We start from the raw sequence: 23024 nt of genomic DNA, 5'->3' as shown, positions 1-23024 counted from the left end.
AGGATAGGTGATTATGAAGAGATTAAAGGTGAGAGCAAACTAAAAGAGATGAATAACCTGCAAGTTCAAATGAGTTAGGATACCAATAAGCAGAAGACAGTAAAAGTTTTTGCCTTACGTAGTGAGAGAAAAGGAAGAAGACTGAAAGTAAAAAATGACTGTCAGTGAAGGAAGCAGAAATTTAAAAGATGGAGGGCAAGAGAGATCAAAGGTTAAGATAAATGGTTTAAACCCAAGAGATGATAAATTAAAAAATGTAAAAGTAAGTGATGGGTTTAAGGATTAGAGAAGGCATTAGTAACAGAAAAGGCCAAAAAAATATTGTTAAGAAATGAGAGAAATCTCTTTTAATCAACTTATTACTTTGGAATACTTTTTGCTTTACAGAAGAGCTGCAAAGCTAGTACGGAGAATTCCCATATACCTTTCATGCAGCTTCTTCCATACACACAGTACATGTGTCAAAACTAAGAAACTGATGTTGGTACGTTGCTCTTCAGTAAACACCAGACTTTATTTGGATTTCACTACGTTTTCCTCCAATGTCCTTTTTCTACTCTGGGATACCACAGCGCATTTCAGAGAGACTGTTTTTCAAAAGAAAATTAAAGCAAATTAAAAAAAATTATCCAGATATACATGAAAAAGGAAAAAGGAGGGATAGGAAGAAGTGAGAACCAGCAGAACAGAATAAAAAGTACAGGACGGTCCTGAGTGAATTTAGACACCTGACCAATGACAAGGTGGCACGGCAGATCAGTGGGGCAAAAGGAAGCCTATTTGACAAATGGTGCTGGGAAACTGGCTATCTATTTGGGGAGAGAAAAAAAAAGAAATAGAAAAAGAAAGAAAGCTGCCCTTATACATCAAAATCAATTCCAGGTGGGTAGGACAATGTGTTTATGACCTCAGGGCAGAAAGAACTTATTAAATAAGATTTTTTAAAAGCAAAAGCCATAAAGGAAAGAAATGATACATTTGACTACATTAATGCTAAAGACTTCTATTCATCAAAAGAGAAAATAAAGGAAGTGAGAAGGCACACCACAAATCAGAAGATATATGCCACACATACAACAAAGAATTAGAACCCAGAATATTTTTAGTCCCTAAAAATCAATAAGGAAAAAAAAAAAGAAACAACTCAACAGAAGAAAGTGGGCAAAAGACACAGACATTTCACAGAGGAGGAAACATGAGAGGCCAAAACAGATCCTCAGCCACACCAGCAACTGGGGAAGTACGAACGGAAATGAAGCTGAGACACCATTTTATTCTCACCAGATGGGCAAAGTAGTTCAACAGTCTGGCCAAATGAAAGCTGGCAAAAATAGGGAGAACCAGGAACCCCATGCGTTGCTGGTGAACATATAAATTGATGCAACCATTATGGCCGCCAATCATACAACTTCCAGTCCTGTGGTTCTCTCTCAGCCATGGGGTGATTTTGGCCCCCAGAGGATGTTTGGCAATGTCTGGAACGCTTTTGGTTTCTTAAATGTGTTTTTCGGGGGAAGGGTACTACTGGCATCTCGGCGGGGGGAAAGGCCAGGGATGACGCTAAACATCCCACAATGCACAAGACAGTCCCCACCATGAAGAATTTCTCATCCCCAAGTGTCAACAGTGCTGAAGTCGAGAAACTCTGATCTCATTAAGTTGAATGCTTCAAAGTAAAACAGAGGGAAAAAAAATCCCAGTGTCCATCAACAGAGGAATGCATGCATTCATTGTGGTCTAGTCATACAATGGAATATTACCATATTTCACTGACCTTTAAGAGGCCATTGAGTGTTAAGGTCATTAATTTATGAACCACTAAGATAGAAAGAGGCTGCCAATTATCTAGGACACAGTGCTTTCTTACACTTAAAATTCTTAAATTTAGTGTTATTTCAAAATCTCTTTTAGATTTATTTAGACATATTTTATCATATATCATGCTGCCCTGTCCTTAAGCCTTTCTGCATAGACAATATGTATAGACATTTTTTGTTTCAAAGCCAAGTCATGGTGTGATATTTTTGAAGACTTTTTCAACTCCAATGAAACTCAACTCATGTTAAGATCAACAAAGCAGAGGACCTCAGAAGTGACGACATTATGAAGAGCCACGTCTGTGTGCACTGGATGGGTGACGAATGACAACGACAGCCTGACCCTGCCAGGAGGACAGAGACCATGAGGTGCCATTGATTGCAAATTACAGTCCACCTTCAGAGGTGCTGAACTGTGGAGAGACACGTGCATCTTAGAGTTGGTGAAACACAGGATGTGACAGCATGAAAATGAATGCAATTATTCACATAGATCTGAATGAATCTCAAAACCAGAATATTCAAGAAAAAAAAAGCTGCAGAGTATGTGAAGTTCAAAAACATGCAAAACTAAACTACATATTGTTTAGGAACACGTACATGTGAGGTTTCCCACAAAGAAAAGCAAGACATGGTAAAACAAATCCAGGATGGTGTCATCCCTCGGGGGAACAGAAGGGGAATGCACATAAAGGGCTTCCAGGAGCTTGAGATGCTCTATTTCTTAAGTTCAAGTTCGGATTCCTGAGTAATTTTATCAGGGCTGGGACTTGGGTGAAGCAAGTAAGGCACTAGCCTGCAGGAAAAAATTTAAGGGTGTGGCCAAAACACTCAGGTATCAACATAAATATATTTTGATGCAACATTTTTAAATGAGTTCAAAAAATCCATGAGAAACAAAATATCAAACTTTTATATAAGTACTTACATGACCTTGCCTCACTTGCCACTCACTAATCCCAGCTCTAGTTTGAATAAAACGTTATTAACAAAAACAGGCAGCCAGCCCACAGGTCATAGTTTGCCCACCTGTTATTTTAAAATATTGCATTAACATTTTATTATTACTCTTTAGCGTGTATATAGATTATAAACATACACATATCAGCACATACACATACGTATTATGTATAAATGCAAATACACCATTTTTCATTTGGGATATATATTTTAAAAATATTTCAGAGAAAGGAAAAAACAGTGAGAAGAACACCCAAAACAGCATTGGGTTGGGAGATCTCCCTGCAGCCACCATTTATCAGTCATTTTCAGTAAGATCAAGGGCTGTTTCCTACCACGAACCCCAAACAGAGGGGTGGGGGGCTTCACTCCATCCTGTCAGGATGAGTGGATAAAGAAGATGTGATATATATATATATACATATATATATATTATACACACACACACACACACACACACACACACACACTGGAGTATTACTCAGCCATTAAAAAGAATGAAATAATGCCATTTACAGCAACATGGATGGACCTACAGATTGCCATACTAAGTGAAGTGAGTCAGAAAGAGAAAGACAAATATCATATGATATCACTTCTATGTGAAATCTAAAAAAAAATGATACAAATGAACTTATTTACAAAACAGAAATAGACTCACAGACATAGAAAACAAACTTATGGTTACCAAAGGGGAAAGGGGAGGAGATAAATTAAGAATTTGGGATTTACTGATACTACTGTATATAAGATAGATAACCAAGGTCCTACTGTATAGCACAGAGAACTATACTCAGTATCTTTTAATAACATATAATGTAAAAGAATCTGAAAAAGAACAGATATATAATATGCATAACTGAATCACTGCTGTACACCTGAAACTAACACAACATTGTAAATCAACTATACTTCAATAAAAATTGAAAAAAAAAAAGCCTCTGTCAGCCTGCCTGGCAGTCCTCTCGATCAGCCGTCACCAATGGAGCAGAATTCTTCAGTACAGAAGGCACTTTGCCATCCATTCTTGAATTTAATCTTTATCATGCTGCTGTGGGGGAAGTAGCAGAATCTTCACTTTCCAATGGGGAAACTGAGTCTCAGAGAGGTTGACTAACCCAGCCAACACTGCACAGTGAGGAATGGCAGACCCCGACTCACACTGTGGGTTTCTAATCCATTCAACACCCATTCCATAGGCGCCAGCATCTGACTGGCGGGTGTCCTCTGTGATTTAAGAAGTGCCTTACCCAGTTTACCATTAAATCAGAAAGTGGGGTGACGACAGGATGCAAATGGGCTTCCGCTGAAGCTTTTTTGGCTGGGAAAATGGCTTAATCCAAAGAGCTTATTCCCATAGTGTTGCAGGCAGTATAGGCCCTCGTGCCTGAGGTGGGCAGCAACAGCTGTGTCTAATTGGTTTCCACCCCCTCCTCCGCCAGGAGTCCCTGAGGGATGCACGTCCAGATTCTCTTGCGTGGCAAACAGCCGTCCATGGGGCCAGCGGGGCATCTTGCGAAGCAGCACTAACTCTTTATGGTCACTAGGAGGCCATCTGCGAGGTGATCACTCGAACGCACTGACTGATGAGCAATTTCACAGCTGAGAAGAGCTCATGTCATTTTCCCAAAAAGCACCCAGTTTACTCCCAGACTGATTATACAGTCACCGGGAGACTGACTCATGAGCATCGCGCTCGCAAACGTCAGGGCTGAAGATGTACCCCTTACGGACGCATGTTAGTGTCCTGGGGCTGCCGTAACAAAGTACCCCAAATTGGGTGGCTTAAAACAGCAGAGATATATTCTCTCACAGTTTTAAAGGCCAGAAACCTGAAATCAAGGTGTCGGCAGGGTCACGTGCCCCCTGTGGCTAAAAGCAGCCCTTCCTTACCTCCTCCAGCTTCTGGTGGTGGTGGCCATCGATCTTGGGAGCTCCTTGGTTTGCAGCAGCATCCCTCCAATCTCTGCCTCCATGGTCACATGGCATTCCCCTTGTATGTTTCTGCCTTGGTGTCCAAACTTCCCTCTTCTTAGAAGGACACCGGTCATATTGGATGAAGGGCCCATCCTGCTCCAGTATGACCTCATCTTAACTGATTATGTCTGCAATGACCCCCTTTCCAAATAAAAGCATATTCTGTACTGGGGGCTAGGACTGCAACATACCTTTGGGGGGATCTCAATTCAACCCATAACAGATCCACCTGTCAGAGAGCGGAAGATGCCACTGAAGGGAAGGGTAGAAACTGCACAGGTGAGTCAGTGCGGGAGCCTGAGGTTTAGAAGCTTCCCTCAGCACTGAAATTAAACCCCAGATACTAAACTAAAATCCCAGATCTGGCTCCAGCTCGCCTTGCCAGTCTCACCTCTTTTTCTCTGCCTTGCCTCATCCACAGGCTCCTGGGTTCCTGAAACCTGTCCAACGCTTTCAGCCTGGGCTGTTCCTTCTGCCTTAAATGCATGTCCATCCCATTCGTCATCTGGCTAACCCTACTTAGCCTTCAAGTCTCAGCATAAACAGCCCTTGCTCATGAAAGTCTTCCTTGGTTCCCTGGCTTGACTAGGCATCCCTGCTCTGCCCCACCCCCATCATTGCGCCTCTGGTTTAATTTGCATAGCATCCTGGACATCCACTCTACAGCTCTCATTACCACCGAAATTGGCTCATCTCTGTCTCCCCCAGCAGTCTGGATGTTCCGTGAAGATGGAGATCTTGAATGTCTATACATCTCCATATCTCTGGTACCCACACAGAGAGGAGGCACTCTGAAATATTTTTGGTTGGGTGGACAGATGCAGGAATGGCTCTTGAAGAGATCAACTCGAAAGTTATACTGTTGGAAAAGCCACAGCTCCTGAATATTTTCAAAGTTCCTTCCGACACGCCAGAGCTGGCTTTGTAGCATAAGGGAAAGCAGAAAAGCGCTCTGGACCTCAAGGTAAACCAAGTCCTGACCCCAAGTCCTTCCTCCCTCTTGGTAACCCTGAGAAAGTGCGTCACTTCCCTAGACCATGCTCTTCTTGTTTTTCAAAGTGAGAACATCAGGGTTGTTACAATGAATACCACACCCCCTGGCACCTTAGTGCTAAGTGCATTCTGGGGTTGGTGGGGGATGGGAGGGTCTTTTTAATTCATCACTGACACGTTGGCCTTGGGATGAGTGGACCCAATCAGGAATCAGGAGTTTGGGAAAACACTGTCTGTCCTAGAGCCTTGGGTTCCCACTCAAATCATCATTTAAAGAAATTTCCAGTGCTCGCTTCGGCAGCACATATACTAAAATTGGAACGATACAGAGAAGATTAGCATGGCCCCTGCGCAAGGATGACACGCAAATTCGTGAAGCGTTCCATATTTTTAAAAAAAAAAAAAAAAAAAAAAAAAAGAAATTTCCAGGATAGCAGCTCCAAACTGAATTTCAAAGACGTGTCTCAGAGGCCACCACTGAGGGGACTCGGGGATGGTACACAAAGCCCCCTGATGGACATAACCCAGAACAACTGCCCTTTCAACCTGCTGATTCATATACTGGGGGTTTATATAAGCTTCTTTTTGAAGAAGGGGTTTTATTGTTCAATAATATTAATAATCAACCTTTAAAACTCCAGTCTAGAGAAAGGATTCCTGACTTGAATTTTATAGAAATTTAATAAATGGGAGACTGCTTAGAGTTAGCCACGTCTGTTTCTAAGTAAGGACACTATGTAAAAAACAATCACCCTCTATAATTACCCATCATTTCACTTTAAAAAGGACATTTAACACCAAAAAGTTTTGATGGATGTTATCTCAAACTAAAGGGCTGTTTATTAAGTTCACTAACCTACTTCATGGAAACACAGTTTGTTTCTTGTCCTTTTTTAAAAATCTGGCTGGAAGCCAGTTGAAAACAGCCCCAGGCCCTAACCCTCCTCTGGGGGCTGGACTCTGTGACATAATTCCAAGGGAGCTTGTTCAATACCCAGACTCTGGGCCCAGCCTCAGAGAATGGGATGGGAAAGAGGTTCAGAGGCAGCTGACCCATTAGCGCCAGCATTTAGGAACTGCAGGGTTTCCTCCTGCTTAAACCTTAGGTATGGGGTCAACAATTTGATTCTAAGACTTCTGCACAGCTCCTGACTTTGTAAGCCCTTCACAAGCACTGAATGAATGAATGACCCAGGAGGGGAAAAGCAGATATTTGAGGCCCTCTGGACAGCTGTCCAAGTCTCCTCATTGGCGCTGTCCCCATAGCCTGATCTGTCTGTCATCCGCCCCAGGAACCACAGTCCTGTCTGTATTTCACACCTGTCTGCCCACCCACTTCCTCCACCTCTGCAAATGTGCATTCAGAGGCCTGTGCTGACGCCTCGGTGCCCACCTGGCTGAAGATGCAGCAAGGAGACCAGATAATCTGGCAGTAATCAGTGTGTTAGCAAGCAGGAATGGCAGCGGTGAATCACGGCCCTGGCAGGACCCCAACACCTGTAAATCACATGGGATGACGCTGCAGACCAAAACCTGTCTTCTATTTATATCCAGAGCTTGAGATGAGAAGAGAAAGTTTGCAGCACCTACACTGATGACATAGGTGTTCAGAAAATCCTACAAGAGCTTACCTCCGCCTGTCTAGGAGAGCTTCTGAATACGCTGGCCACTCCCGCTGGATCGGTGATTCTCGGCCCTGGCTGCACATTGCAATCACCCGGGGAGCATAAAAAGTACTGATGCCTGGGCCTCACCCTCCAGTGGCTCTGATGTCACTGGACAGGGTTGCAGCCCGGGAATCAGAATTTTGAAAAGCCCCCCTCACCCAGGTGATTGGGATATACAGCCAAGGTTGGAACCACCAGGCTAGAAGTAGTTCCTTCTTATTTCACAGCCAGCTGGAAGTCGACGGTGAAGGGGAAAAGAAAGATTTCTGACACCTTCTGAAAGTAGGAATCTCAAGTAGACAGAAAAGGAAATAAAACTCATCAAATAGGTTCATTCTCTTTTTCTGAATTAGTAATTGTTCATCCCCCTAGCTACTCAATGAGGAGAGAAACAAGTGAGAGCATGAATCACAGGTACCCAACCCATCAATCAGTGGCTTTTTATAGGGGCAGTTGTTGCTCTTGCCTGCTCAGCATCTCTGTTCTGGGAGTTACATCATCCAGGTGTTCCTTGGAGATCTATTCCCCTTCATCGCAATCCAATTGGTTCAGTGGGGTTGATGCACTTAGATCTATAAAGATGGAAGCCTGAAGCAGCCAAGGGTCACCATGAAGGGAGAGCCTAACTGAGAATGACACCCATAAGGAGGAAAGCAGGACTGTGAGATGGGAGAGAAAAAGAACATGGCTTGATGACCCTGAGCTCCTGGATCCAGCCATTCCTGAAGCCCTTGTTTATGTCTAGATTTTTTTTCAGTACCTAAACCAGAAAGTTCCCTTTTATTTGCTGAAGCTGGTATGTGGTGGGTCTCTGCACCAGAAAAAGCCCTGACAAATGCAGTCTTGGAGGTCTCTAAGCCAGGTACCCCTCTTTCGCCAATAACCCTCACTCCTTTGTCCAGGTTCTGTGGGATTTCCAAAAGGACGAGAAACTGGGTACCAAAGGGCTACCGCCTCTGTCCAGATGCCTGGATCCCCCACACCATACATCTGAATTAAGTTCACATGTGAGCAGAGGCTGTTTGTCCTTGGTGCAAACCTCGATTTATAGTCTGCCTCCCCATCCAATGCCCATGGAAACAGAATCCCAGACTGCTCAGAAAGGGTTGTGAAGGGGCAGTCACCTCAGTGTGGATCAGCTGGGCTGTGGGCATGGCAGCCCCTGACAGGAAATGGGGCCTTGGAGAAAAACGTTGGTTTCTCATGGGGACCAAGCGGCCTCATTAAATAAGGTGAGTGGAGAAGCCTCACCAAAACCCACACTGCTTCAGTTCTGTGTGTGTGTGTGTGTGTGTAACATATATAACGTATATGTGTTATATATAACAGATACACACATTAGTAACATTGTATAAATAGTCATTGCTGACACTTATTGCCTGCTCACCATGTGCCTGGCCCTGTGCTAGCAGTTTACAGGCGTTCTCTCATTTAATCTTACAACTGCCCTATGAGGGAGACCCGACCGTTCTCCTAACTTTGCAGATGAGAAACTGCAGCTCAGAGACCTCACTCACCCGAGGCCTCCCAGCCAGTAGGGGGCAAAGCTGGGCTCTGAAACGCGGTCTTGTTTAGCTCTGAAGTCTGAGCCCAAGTCAGCCCACTGCCTGTTTTGTAAATAAAGCTTTATTGGGACACAGCCCTGCCCCTTCGGTTACCTAAGGCTGTGTTCACGACACTATCGAAGAGTTAGTCGTTGAGACTGTCGACTTGCAAAGCTGGAAGGAAATATTTGCTCTCTGGACCTTTACAGAAAAAGTAGCTGAGCCCTGGCCTAAATATTCACAGCGGCTGCTGTGGTTTCCAGGAAGTGCTGAGGCTAAAGGCGGCACGGAAATGCCGGGATTTCCCCAGGCCAGTAGGGATGGGGGGCTGTGACAGGACCCCCTGAGGCCTAGGAAGCAGCCTGTTCTTTGGAGAAGGAGGACGCTTCCTACTCAAAAGGAGTAACAGATAGGTAAAATGCCTGGGATGAAAATTAGAGTTATCAGAGCTACACCCTAGAGCAGGACAGCCTGTGTGGCACTTGAGTGACAGGAAAGGTCAGGAGGGGAGCCCGGGAGCACAGTCCTGGGGATGAGAAGAAGAGCAGACCCTACGTCTGTGAAAAGAAAAGAAGTAGCAAAGGACATGTCGTTTATGGCAGGTATGGGCACAAGGACCCTAACAGCCCACAAGGACTGATACACTCAGTATCACACTTTACACGTCAGGAATTCAATCAGTAGTGATGGTTCCATTTAGGTATGGTGGGGGGTGGACTGATGTCCAGCAGCAACCAGGGAGGACCAAAGTTGACCGAAACCCCAACGCTGTATAATAGTATCGATGACCACAGCAACACAGGTGATGCTTCCTAGGCACCAGGCACGGTGCTCAGCATCCTTTTATTTCATCCTGATAACCACTCCACAAGAAAGGCCTATTAGGCCCATTTTGAAGATGGGGAAACTGAGGCTCAGAGGTGTTAGCTAATAAATGGCAGAAATGAGATTCAAACCCAGGTTTGTGTAACTCTCAATTCCATGCCTGGCTAATGCCAGGATGCTACGGCTTCACCTTGAGAGTGGAGCTGAGTCTCCTCCTGGAACCGGGGGTTAACCTTCCCTGGCAGGTTGTGTGCTTCCTGGAGACCCCCCAGGAGTGTCAGAGGGATAGAAAAGAAATTCCTTGCCAGGGATCACTGAGAAACACAGCCCAAGGGAGACACAGAAAAAGGAAAGGGTTGCCTGTACAATAGGGGAGACATGGCCCCACTATCTTGGATCATGAACTAATCTGGCCAGGAAGAAGCTCCTCAAAGCCCCTGAGGACAGGGACCCTCGTTAATCATTTTTACTCTAATGGACACTGATTGTCAGCTTCCCCAGCATTCATGTTCCAAAATCCTCCATTTCTAAGCCCAAAAGTAAAGATCACAGCCCAGGGTTAAGCCAGTAAATTTCCATCCCATTTCCCTGGCCCTACCAGTTGGTTCAGAGGTGGCATGTGGTCACGCTGGTTGACTCAGTGAATCTCAGACTTAAACAATCTCATTCCTTTACTGTGGACCAGAAGAGGGAAGGGGCTGAGACTCCTAAGGCCATATCGCCACCACATGGAAAGCCTAAGGGTGAAGCCATACCTGGAGAAGAGCAGAGCTGAGAGATATGGAGTCCTGACATGAACTGAGCCCCTAGATCCAGCCAAGCCTGAAGCTCATGCAACCCCTGGACTTTTCAGCTACATGTGCCAATAAATGACCTCGACACTAAAAAAAAAGCTCAAGTTTGTTTACTGTCACTTGAAACCAAGACACATGTCCATACTACCACCATCGTACAGCGATAAAGACCTGCTTATTTTCTGATTAACAAAATAGTTTTTGGCAGTTTTGCTTGGGAGCCTGCTTCTCTGGTCAGTTAAAGCAGGAGAGCCATCCGTAAAATCCCAAAGACTACATCGAAGTCTAGCAACTTCAGCTCCTGCCTCAGTGATGCCCAAACCAGCCAGCTCTACAGCTCTGGAGGGCAACAAGCAGAATCCTCTCTCCTTTGCTCTCTAGATCCTGAGTGGCTGAAGGCCCACAATGCTGGCCACAAAGTGAATGCTCAGAAATGGTACTGTCCGTTCAAAAATACTTATCTGTGCAGGAGGGGTTGTTACTAGGACAAAGGCACAATCAGACACAGGTCCTGATGACAGGGAACGGGATGCCCGTGCCGCCAGTGTGTACCTGACTGAGAATCAGGGCTCACTCCAAGAAGCACAGATGCCCCCCCTGGCTCCTAGCACCAACCACTTGCCAACCGATTTTTGCTGCCACAATTCCTGGTGGGAGCAATCATAACAAAAGGTCTAAGGTTGCCCATTGCATGCTGAGCCCAAACTCTTTGTGCTAAGGCAGGAATTCCAAAATATACGGGCCGACCAGAGAAGAGGGAGTTGATAAAAATCCAGCAGTAGGGGCTTCCCTGGTGGTGCAGTGGTTGAGAGTCTGCCTGCCAATGCGGGGGACACGGGTTCGAGCCCTGGTCTGGGAGGATCCCACATGCCGCGGAGCAACTGGGCCCGTGAGCCACAATTACTGAGCCTGCGCGTCTGGAGCCTGTGCTCCGCAACAAGAGAGGCCGCGACAGTGAGAGGCCCGCGCACCGCGATGAAGAGTGGCCCCCGCTTGGCACAACTAGAGAAAGCCCTCACACAGAAATGAAGACCCAACACAGCCATAAATTAATTAATTAATTAATTGATCCAGCAGTAGCCTCACATAAAACATACATACCTACCTGCATGCACTCCCCCGACACGCACACACACAGCACCAGTGCCCCCGTACACACAAAACATGTCATCTTTTAAATGAAGGCACTGTTTCCCTCCTCTCAGGCACTTTCAGTACACTTTCAGAAGCCTCAGTTTTGCAACCATCTTGGTGTAACGGAGGGAACCATTAGTTAGGCCCCAGGAGACCTAGGTTCAAACCCCAGCTCTGTAATCCTGGGCAAGTCCCTTCCACTCTCTGGCCTCAGTTTCTCCATCTGTAAAACGAGAGCTTGCACTCAGTGATTTTTGAGGCACCTACCAGTTCCGACCTCCATGGTTCTAGAGCAGAGGTTAAAAACTGGGAACCCCAAGACCAAATAGGACCCACAAGCCCATGGGGTTATTTAAACGGGTTCATGTATCGGTGAAAGATTTTTCACTGGCTGCTTACATTTTAAAACTGGGAGTCTTCTCATAAACGTCACGGTCTCTGACTTCTTTTGAAAAAGTCAAAGATCTGGCAGCCCTGGGCCCACAAAGAGGGTCTGCACAAGGTAAAACACAGTACCACTTACACAGAAGTCCCGCCAAGACTGCACGGCCTGAGTCCAACCATGAGAAGAGATCAGACAAACCCACACTGAGGGACATTCTCTAAAGCAGCTGGTCCCTGCTCTTCAGAAATATCAAAGTCACAAATGACAAGGGCTAAGGAACTGTTCCTTGACAAAAGCCCTTGACACAACCGCTAAATGCAGTAGGTGACCCCATACTGAATCCTGCCCCAGAAAAAAAAAAAATGCTCTAAAGGACGCTATTGAGACAAATTGCTGAAATTGGAAGATGGTTAGATGACAGTCTTGATCAGATAAGCTGACTAAATCTGGTAACTCTGTGTGGTTATATAAGAGAGTACACAACCTAGCCTCAAATGGTCCACCAAAAGGAGGGAGGGGGAGAGAGAGAGAGAGAGAGAGAGAGAGAGAAATCAGGGTTGGGGGCGGGGGAACTGGAGAGAGGAAGCAAATGTAAAGAAATGTTAAAAACTAGTGATTCTGAGTTTAAGGGGTACAGGAATCTTCTGTATTGTTTTTGCAACTTTTCTATAAGTTTGAAACTATTTCCAAAAGAAGCTTTAAAAAAAATGACATATAACCGAGTGATGCTCAAATGTTCACATGTAAAATCCCCTGGAGGGCTGGTGAAATAGAGAATCCTAGACACTCCCCAGGGCTTCTGATGCAGCGGGTCTGGAAGGAGGAAAGTAAGCATCTGCATTTCTCACGAGCTTTCAGGTGGTGCTGCTCTGGGACACACTTTGAGCACAACAACCTGGTACAACCTAGTTTAAATTGTGGAAGTGTCCACCAGAAGAAGCAGACACAGAAAGGGTTTTTAAAAAGCAGGATTGGGGGCTGCCCTGGTGGCGCAGCGGTTGAGAGTCCGCCTGCCGATGCAGGGGACATGGGTTCGTGCCCCGGTCCGGGAAGATCCCACATGCCGCGGAGCGGCTGGGCCCGTGAGCCATGGCCGCTGAGCCTGCGCATCCGGAGCCTGTGCTCCACAACGGGAGAGGCCACAACAGTGAGAGGCCCGCGTACCTCAAAAAAAAAAAAAAAAAAAAAAAAAAGGCAGGATTGGGAGAGGGATGGTGCAAGGAGCGAATGTTTCATTATGAAACTTTCTGTGTCATTTCACTTGTTCCCAGGTGTATATATCTGAACGCCTGCACCTGCCTGGCAAGGGCAGAAGGTCAGTACGTGTTAGCGACCTGCTGGTTTCTGAATATAGCAAAGATGCCAGGTGACATGGGACACGGGTGCTTCTTGTGTCTCCTGGGTGAGGGCAGTGGGAGCAGGCTTTCCGCTGGCTCATTCTTGGGGAGAAAAGTCCTTCAGGTCACTCCAACAGGATATATGTTTTCCCCTTGGAATTGCCACCACTGAATCAGGTCAGACACAAATTTCTCAAAATCTCTCCTGATTCGGAGATGAGAATATGGTTCAGGCAGCCAATTTTTGTCAAGACACACACTCCTCCTACCCCTCTTCCAGGCGGAGGGAGGGTAATGAACCTTGGTCTCAAGGATCACTAAACCGCAATATATAATCACCCCCATCCGGAGTCTCTGTACAGCCCTCCCAGGGCCTGGCTCCTTGGGAGGCCACAGCTCGGCTTCATCAGTCTTTACTGCTACCTGCTGCTGCCACCCTAACAAATCAGGCTTCTGACTCAGCCTCAGGGCACAGGAGGCGGGGCCCTCAACTGAGGGTCAGCTACCTGTCGCTGTGTCTCCAGGACAAAGAACAGGAGTTGCTTGGAGAAGAGATGAGAAGAGGGCATGGTGAGCTGGGACGAGGCGAGGGCATGCTGTCTTTCAAATACCTGGTGAAGGACAGCATTTCATAAGATCGGGGCCTCGTATCAAACTCCAGCGGGTGCCATTGGGGCCAAGGTGGGGATGTCCAGGTATCATCAGTCATTTGCTGGCTTTTGTAGCTGCTGTCCTGAAGCGCTCAACCTCCCACCCCCAGGCAGCTAATAAACTCCCAGAAAACCGCAGGTGGCAAAAGTCCCCCATCATTCCTCACCTTCTACCAAAGATGTTCAGGATGACGTCTTTTGGCCACGTTCTGCAGCTGCCTGGCCCCCACAGGAACGGCTACCACCTGGCACGGTGGGTCCCCGAAACATCAGCACCAGAGTCCGGCGGGGTCATAGTTTGCCAGCCAGCACGGGTGCTGATCGCTGGGCAAACACAACGCTCTGGTGAACAAGAGGCATCCTTGGAGCAAGGCTGGCCCCCACCATAAAATCCCCCAACTAAGCAAGGGTGCCAGAGAGAAACCTTGAACAAGTGAAGCTCCCTACTTGTTGAGCAAGCAAGTTCCAGTGGAGACAGCGTGGCCATTTCACACCCCAGCACTGCAGACGGGCGGATTCAGAATGACTGCAAACTCCACCTCCTTCCTGGCCTGTGACCTCGGGCCGGTTACTTAAATCTCTCAGCCCCAGTTTCTTCATCTGTAAAATGGGATCATAATAGTACCTACCTGATGGAGGACTTGAAGCTTAAACAAAATAACAGAAGTAAATTGCCTCTCCTGAACTGATGAGGCTTGGGGCATTGGCAACGCACAATAAAAGCCATTGCTATTATCACCGCCATTTGCATCACTGTTACAAGCTATCCCATCCCATAAGGTACAGCAATAGCTCCCCGAGCTACCCTCTATTGAGATTCAGTGCTCTGAGCTCTGGCCCCTGTGCTAGGAAATTTACATGATTTCCTCATTTTGTCCTCACTACATCCTTGCCGGGTAGAAACAGGCCCACGGGGTTCAGGGATGTGCCCAAAGATATGTCAGCCATCACTTAGTTGCTACAGACCCCGAATCACTTCTGCCAGCCAGTAATGCATGATGCTGTAGGTGGCATTTTTTTCATTCTGAAGAATCTTCTTTATAGGGATCACAGAGGCTACCTAAGTCAGCTGGGATCAGAGATGCCCTCCAAGGAGCCAAAGACACACAGCTTATTGGACCAAAAGTGGTCCATGGGTGGAGGGCATCCAATCAGATACCACGGGGGTAACACGGCATGCATGAAGGCAGCATGGGATAAATCAATACAGCGAGGATGGAGAGGTGAGTCCGTGGTTCTCTACTTCTCTGGGAAGCAGGCTCACTCCTGAGTCAGCATCTTCCACACTGAGCAGCCGAGTCTAATACCTTATGTTTCGTCCATAGCTAACCTTAGACACAGATTCCTCAGAAGCCAGGGCTCCTTCACCTCCCTCCCTCCCCCTGTTTGTCACCCCCAGACCAAGGAAGGAGGGTGAGCCCCAAGGAGGTAAGTGCTTCTTGCAGCCCATCCGAGGTGGCTAGGCACCCCAAGGGTCTAAGACTCGGCCACTCTGCAGCTGGAATCTTCCTAATGCTGACTCCAGGCATTACCATCAGGGGTAACAAGATGCAGGATCACCACCCTTCACAGCACAGCCAGAGCCACAGCTGACTGTGACAAACGGGCGGACAGACTCAGACTGGCAGGGACACAGCCTCAGAGGCTCCCTTGGCTGGGTCATGGGAGGAAGGCTGGCACTGGGGCCCAGAGGCAGGAAGTTCTCCTCTGCAACTCAGAGTGACATGAGATCGGGACTGTAGGAAGCATGGGGGAGCCGGTGCCAGCAGCTGTGTTCTCCCAACAGCCCTGGCCTGGAGACTCCAAAATCAGCATTCTAAGTGAGTCAAAAGATCTGCCTAGGAAAAGCCACTTTGCATACTCACTGGGTAAGCCTTAGGGTTTCTAAGCTCCGGAATGGACCTGCGTGGAGTCTCTTATTGTACAGTTGGGGAAACTGAAACCCAGATAGAGACCGGAAGACGGGATGCAGGTTAGATTTGCATTTGGATTCAAAATCTACAACATGGGCAAGATCACTGACCTTCTGGAGCCTCAGTTTCCTGATCTGTAACATGGGAATGACGAGGTCTGCCTCAAAGAGTGCAGTGAATCTTAACTGTGACAATGCAGCTGATGTGCTCAGCAGGGACAGAGGTCGTACAGACAACTGGTGACAACACTGAGACTTCAGCAGAGAGAGCCTCATTTCCTGGTCTGCAGCCTATTCCAACAGGCTGCCTCTGCTTCTATCATTTGTTAGGATCAAAGAAAATGGGACTGGTCCATAGGGGTCCAGCTAATATTTGGGTTACACACTTGTTCCCCCACTGAGACTAAAGTGCTATCTTTCTCCTTCCTGGGAGATCAGAGCAACCTCTCTGCATACAAGGACCACCAGGACTGTCCAAAGAGACAATAGTGCTTCTAGGGCATCTTAGTATCAGGAGCTGATTTGAATTCAGAGCTTTGCTCCTGCCCACAGGCAAGCAGAGAAGCCTCTCCTCTCAGATGCAGATGGGGCAGGCATGAAAAGTGGGGAGCTATGGCGAATCCTTGCAAAACTCTGGCAGAAGCAGAGGTCTGAAAGTGCAAGTCTGTGGGTTATGGTTTTGTTTTTTTTTTTTTCTTTTTTTCAGCAAGCTGGAAATGTTTCTACTCTGGCCAGAATTAAAGTGCAGGGCTATGGTCAAGCCCTCTGAGGTGGCCATGCTGACATTCACTCAGGGGATGGCGACGCACGAAGACAGATGGCTGCTGGAAGCAGCCGCCAAGCATCACACCAAGGTAAATTCCAAGCACTCTTAGGGCTGTAAGGAAGTGGGGAGTGTGAACTGAAAGGCATTTAGCCACAGCCTCAAAATTAACCATAGAGCCAGAGGATGGAAACGCTACTAGGCTAAGGAGCCAATAAACATCAGAACAACAGCTATCATTTATTAGGCACTTACTCTGGCCAACTACTGTGCAGACAACTTGACAAATGTGAGCTGATCTAATCTTCACAACCATCTATGGCGTAAAGCTATTGTTATCCCCATTTTACAGATGAAGGAAACTGAGGCTCAGAGAGGCTCTTGACTTGCTCGAGGTCCACACACTGCTCAAAAGTAACAGAGCAGGGACTGGAACCCAGGCAGCTCCCTCCAGGGCCGTGACACCCTGCCCCACCCTGCTGTCGTTACACATCGGATATGTCGTCCCCTTTTTTCTCGTCCAGGCTCACCACGCAGCCCTCTGACTGCCACGCAGGCCCACCCACCGTCACGGAGTGTTTCGAGTCTCTCTGACGGTGATTTCTCTTGACAAATTGATAAATCGGCCTCTTCTGGCGTCGACGTGGGTCATGAGTGCTATTTTAGTTTGCTTGATTCAGGGCCTCTACCCTCTGGGCACTGAGATAAGCCAGGCTCTGGAACTTATCCTAACTGATGTCCACACAAGTCTCTCCTGGTACCAGACCCTCCAGTGGACTCATGAGACACATCTGTGGCTTGTAAACTGAGTTCACGGTTCTGCCCCGGGCCAACCACCCAGCTGGGCTAAGGCAGACGTTCTGAACCCAACAGTCTTGACACTGGCCATTTGTGTTGGACGTTACGTGTGCAGTTTTCCAGGGAGAAAATTAATAGATTGCATCCAATTCTTAAAGAGCCCATAGCCTCCCTAAAAAGAAATTTAAAACCCTTATGTAAAGGTAAGGAATAGAACCCCACATTTAGACAAAGGTATCCCACTGGATATTTGAGGAACTTGGTTATCAAATCAGGCATGAGAGATAAGCTTGTATACTCTGGAGTGAGAAAGAATCAGATTCAAATCCTGACTCAACTACTCCATAGCTGTGTGACTTTAGGCGATTCTTTGATGTCCCGGGGCCTCAGTTTCCTCATCTATACAATGGGAATAATCCATCTGTACCACTGATTGTTGCAGGAACTAAATGATATCACACATGTGGGTGAGTAGCACATACTGGTGCCCAGTCAACAACACTTACCATCTATCAGAGCATCAACATGTGGACACAGTCTGGCTGTATTAAGGGCAAGGGGTTATTTCCTACAAATTCTAGCACCCCCTCCTCTTCCTGAGTTCCCAGGCAATAACGTTTTTGTCTTGGCTGGCGGACTGGTTGGGCTTTTTTCAGGGGCTCCCCTCTGACCACATCTGTGCCTGTTCAGCAAAAGGGGCCTCTAGGCAGAGAAGATTAAACACCTTCAGAGACCTCAGCTCTTGATCACCAGAAAGTTCCATTTCCTTTCCCAAGAATAACCCCTTTGCTGCAAAATTCATGGGAGCAGAATGTAAGCCACTCCAGGCCACGCTCAGCCCAGTTTGAACCCAAATCCATCTTTGAGATGTAAAGGTTATGCGCATTGACCCGCGGTGGGGGAGAAAATTACAACATTGAATCAGAGATGCCTTATCCACAGTGGCCAGGAAAAATCCTGTGACCGGACTGCTGAGAAGCAGAGGAGAGCAAAGGCTGATGTTTCCTTTAATGCCCTGCATGCTTGCTTCCCGCTGTCATCCCTACACACCTGCAGGCCTAAAAAGAGGAGGCACATGGGACCAATGACAACAGCCTCCCAATTATGCCCCCTTCTCTCCGAAACCATCCCCAGGGGCATGAGTGGCACAGGTGGAGGTGGCAGGCGGACCGTGGATGAGGCGTGTTCCGCGTGCACTTCCCGAGTATTTTCGCGGAAGAAAGAGAAGAGGGTGCGCCCCCGGGTGCGGAGGGCAGCAGGCGCAGCTGCCGGGGACTTACTTGAGGAGAAGTTGGCCTCGGAGTGGACGGGAGGGGTGGAGGGCAGGAAGGGCGCGTGTCCCACGAAGAAGGAGCGGAGCGAGCGCTCTGACAGCAGCGGGGAGCGCTGCTGGGAGGGGATATTCTCACAGCTGCCCACGCTGCTGTGGATCTTGAGGTTCAACGGCTTGCTTTTCTTCTTGGCTCTGAAAGGGAGACAGAAAAAAGAAGAGAGGGAAATGTATCCCTACCACACACAGTGAGAGCGGGGGGCCCCAATCTCCTTAGCGTGGCACCCAGTAACCACTCCCCACCTCCATCTGGCCCTGCCACCCTCTCCGGCTCCCTCCCACTGGGCTCCAGCCACATACTTTGTGCTCCCTCGCACTGGGCTTATGCACTTCCCACGGCCTGGGAAACCCTCCCCTTCTTTGTCGGGTCAAGGCCCCATATGTTTTTTTACAACTCTGGTGTCCTCTCCTCCAGGAAGCCTTCCTTGACACCCCAGTCCATCCCAACCAGGGTTGAGTGTTCTTCCTCCAGGAAGCCTTCCCTGATACTCCCCCTTTCCTCCTAGCTTGGGTTGGTGTTCCTCCTCCATCCTCCTAAAATATTCTCTCTATATCTCTGTGGCTGCACTTTCCTATATTTTCCAAACTTGTTCTTTTAGGCTCTGTCTCCCAAGTGGACTGAGGGTCTTTGAAGCCAGTGACTCTGTATTGTTTGTTTCTCCATCTTTGGCAACCAGCACAGAGCCTGGCACGCAGTAGGTGCTCACGAAATGTCTATTAAATGATCGATCTGGATGAAGACGGCCACTCATAACGCTGCATTTTAATTCTCCATCTTCCAGGCCTTTGAGCTCCTTGAGGGTCGGAACCTGTGGTTTTTGTTGTTGGAGCTCTCAGCCCCTAGCTCGGCCCCAGCTGAATAGAATGTACCTCTTGGGCTGGTTCTGAAACATTTCTCCCCTTCCTCAGGAGTTTAGGTGATCAGTTGAAGAGAGTTTGCTCCAAAATTAACCTCACCGCCTTCCCCCCAACTCCCCCAGTGCCCTGTTCAGGTGTGGCCAGGAGTTGGGCGCCCTCTTGTGGCCAAAGCAAACCTGCCTCGGAAATGTTCACAGATCCGGATGGAGGGCCCAGGAAGGGGTGTTCATTTAAGACTAGAGGCCTCCCACACAGGCAGCCTAAAAGTCACCCTCTCCAGGAGTCTGCTGCCCCTCAGCTTTAAGGAGTTCAAGTGTGCCTGCAGAGTTGCCCCCCGTGGTCGCTGCACCGGCAGCCAGGAAGGCGCCTCCTGCTAGAGCAGCACGCGCTGGCCGGCTCACCCCGAACCGTGGCTGCAGAAGAGCAGGCAGCGGGGGTGGCGGCGTTTCATCCCACACGAGCGTTCAGTGGTGGAGAGTCACAGAGGCGTCTACACAGAGGGAGTGCAATGTAGGAGTTACACTCGCAGGCTTTGGGGTCAGGGAGTCTGGAGCCTGGGTCCTGACTGTGACCTCAGGAAAGTGAACTCACCTTTTCTTCGTGCCTCAGTGTTCTCACCTGGACGATGGGGGAAACCACAGCACCTACCTAAGAAGGATGGATGACGATTCTACGGGATCATGTGCTTGGCACGCGGCCCGGCACAGAATGAGGGTTCAGGTGACCTGATGTTAACGTCACTATGACTGGGTTCAACTGGCTGTCTGTAGAGCAGGGGCTTAACCTTGAAGAAGCCAAGCCATGTTTTTCACCTGAAACATCCAGCAGCTCCCTCAACCCACCACGACCCTTGGCAGATGAAGAGGATGCAGTCAAACCCTGCAGCAATAGGTACCGTGATGATCTCCCAAACACAGATGGCAGCCTTGAGGCACTGGGCCACTAAGTGATGAGGCCAGATCCCTTATGCAAGAAGAACCAAGTCTATATGTAAAACATAACTAATAAGGACCTACTGTACAGCACAGGGAACTCTTCTCAATACTCTGTAATGACCTATATGGGAAAGGAATCTAAAAAAGAGTGGATGTATGTATATGTGTAACTGATTCACTTTGCTGTACAGCAGAAAATAACACAACATTGTAAATCAACTATACTCCAATAAAACATTTTTAAATAAAATAAAATAAATAAAAAGAAGAAGGAAGTCTAACCCAGCACAGGTGTAATCGTAGCTCAATGCTGCTGCACTCATGGCCACAGATGGAGCAGAGAAGGGGTGTGTATAAATAAATGTTAGTTGGACAGATGGATGGATGGATGGATGGATGGGTGGATAGAGGGGAAAAGGGTGAAAAATGGAAGGATGGAATGAATGAAGGACAGAGAGGATGAGAAGATGAAAGAATGGGATGGCAAATGGATAGAATGAAAGAGAGAATGAGAAGATGGAAGGATGGAGAATGGGAGGATGGATGGAAGGAAGAATGGATGGATGGATGGATGGAAGGGTGAAAAGGTCAAAGGATGAAAGGGTGATGGATGGATGGATGCAATGAAGGAGGAGGGGATGGTAGGATGGAAAGATGGATAGAAAGAAAGGAGGAAGAGAGGATAGGAAGAAGAGAAAGTGGGAGGATGAATGGCTATTTAATCAGAGAAAGCGGAAGGAAATTCTATATCGCTTCCCACCCACCAAGGAAGTCTTTGTAGACAGGACGTAGGATTCACCTTTACCATCTGTGCTCATTACCCAGACATGCTTGGAGGGGAAAGCAGACACAGCCGACTGTGTCTGACGACTGTGGCCGTGACTAAAATTTAGTGGCTATTTTTCAGTATATCCTGCAGATGCCGTTAAAAGGAACACCCTCTCCATGATCTTCACAGATATTAGATGTCTATTACATAAATGTATTTTTCTGGAAATGGGGCCAATTCTGGGGAAAGCAGCAACATGAAACGCTGCCACGGGCAGCTCCATCCTCTGGGGCTGTATCAGCAGTGGGTGGACATGCCGCTTTCTGGACGGGCTCTCTGGCATGGCAGGCTGGACCACAAACTGTGCCTAGGAAAATGTGCTTGTTTTACCAGGGACAGCAAAGGCCTAGTCCAACGTTGGCATCTAGCAAAGTTCTTCCAACCGTCCTGATTTGCGTAGCATATTTGAACGAAAAGGATCCTGAGAATTGTCACCTCTTCACATTGGTTCATTACTTTCCATCTCCAGCCCACAGTTCTGGACCAAGCCACCTTCCTCCCTCACCTAAGCTACTGCTGCTGCCGCCTCTTAAAATCCTAATCCCACTTTTGTTTCCCTTTGCTCTGTTTTTTTTGTATTGAGGTCAAATTCACATAAGGTTAACCGTTTTAAAGTAAACAACTCAATAGCATTAAGTTCTCACAATGCTGTGCAAACACTACCTCCATTTAGCCCCCCAAGTATCTTCCCCATCCCAAAAGGACACCCTCTGCCCATGAAACCATTACTCTCCATTCCCCTTTGCTACAGCCCCTGGCAATCACTAATGTTTTCGGTCTCTAAGGATTTGCCTATTCCAGGTATTTCATATAAATGGAATGAATCATCCAATACGTGACCTTTTGCGTCTGGCTTCTTTTACTTAGTGTCATGTTCTTGAGGTTCATCCATGTTGTAGCATGTATCAAAACATCATTCATTTTAATGGCTGAATAACACCATCTGACTTTTAATTCTTTACAATGTATTTTCTACCCAGCAGTTAAAGTGATGTTTAAAAATGGTACATTGTATCATGTCACCCTCAGCTTAAAAACTTCCAAAGGTTTTCCATTGTTCTCCCTTCCCGTGGCTTACAAAAGCTTCATAGCACCCTCAGCACCCTCTCTCCAACTTGTTTACCGTCACCTTGTCACCCTCTGACTCTGGTCATCTCCCTGGTCCTTGACCACACCAAGTTGTCATCCACCTCAGGGCCTTTGCACATGCTGTCCCTCTGCCTGGGGCGCTATTCCCCATCCTGTTAGTGGAGACCTACTCACCTTTAGGCATCACTTCCTTAGAGACACAGTCCGCAATCCTCAGAACTAGTCAGATCTCTAGGCTACATGTGCTCCCAGCACTATGTGAATTCTGCATTTACTTATGTGGTTACTGAATGTCTGTCTCCCCCATGGCCTGTGCCCCCCCCACACAAGGGAAGAACCTGTATCCCCAGCACCTAACACAAAGCAGGCACGCCACAGTGGCAAAGCCAAGATCAGATGCCGGGTCCACAGACTCCCAACCACTTCT

General features: G+C 47.5%; 1 protein-coding gene and 1 non-coding gene across 2 annotated transcripts in view; one reads left to right on the top strand and one right to left on the bottom strand.

Moving 5' to 3' along the window:
* The window catches only part of KSR2 (kinase suppressor of ras 2), a 311598-nt gene that overhangs the window by 139792 nt on the left and 148782 nt on the right, over positions 1 to 23024 (bottom strand). Inside the window, exon 4 of the mRNA XM_024758568.1 lies at positions 18837 to 19021. Coding sequence (XP_024614336.1) covers positions 18837 to 19021 — 185 coding nt within the window. The remainder of the gene's footprint in view (positions 1 to 18836; positions 19022 to 23024) is intronic.
* Positions 6033 to 6139, top strand: LOC112408868 (U6 spliceosomal RNA). The gene has a single exon (XR_003005026.1). It is a non-coding gene; the product is annotated as a U6 spliceosomal RNA (small nuclear RNA).

The sequence above is a fragment of the Neophocaena asiaeorientalis genome, unplaced genomic scaffold (genome assembly GCF_003031525.2).
Source record: "Neophocaena asiaeorientalis asiaeorientalis breed wild unplaced genomic scaffold, Neophocaena_asiaeorientalis_V1.1 scaffold77, whole genome shotgun sequence".
Taxonomy (NCBI): Eukaryota; Metazoa; Chordata; class Mammalia; order Artiodactyla; family Phocoenidae; genus Neophocaena; species Neophocaena asiaeorientalis.
Note: the sequence above shows the minus strand (reverse complement) of the source record. Positions and strands in the feature narration are given on the sequence as shown.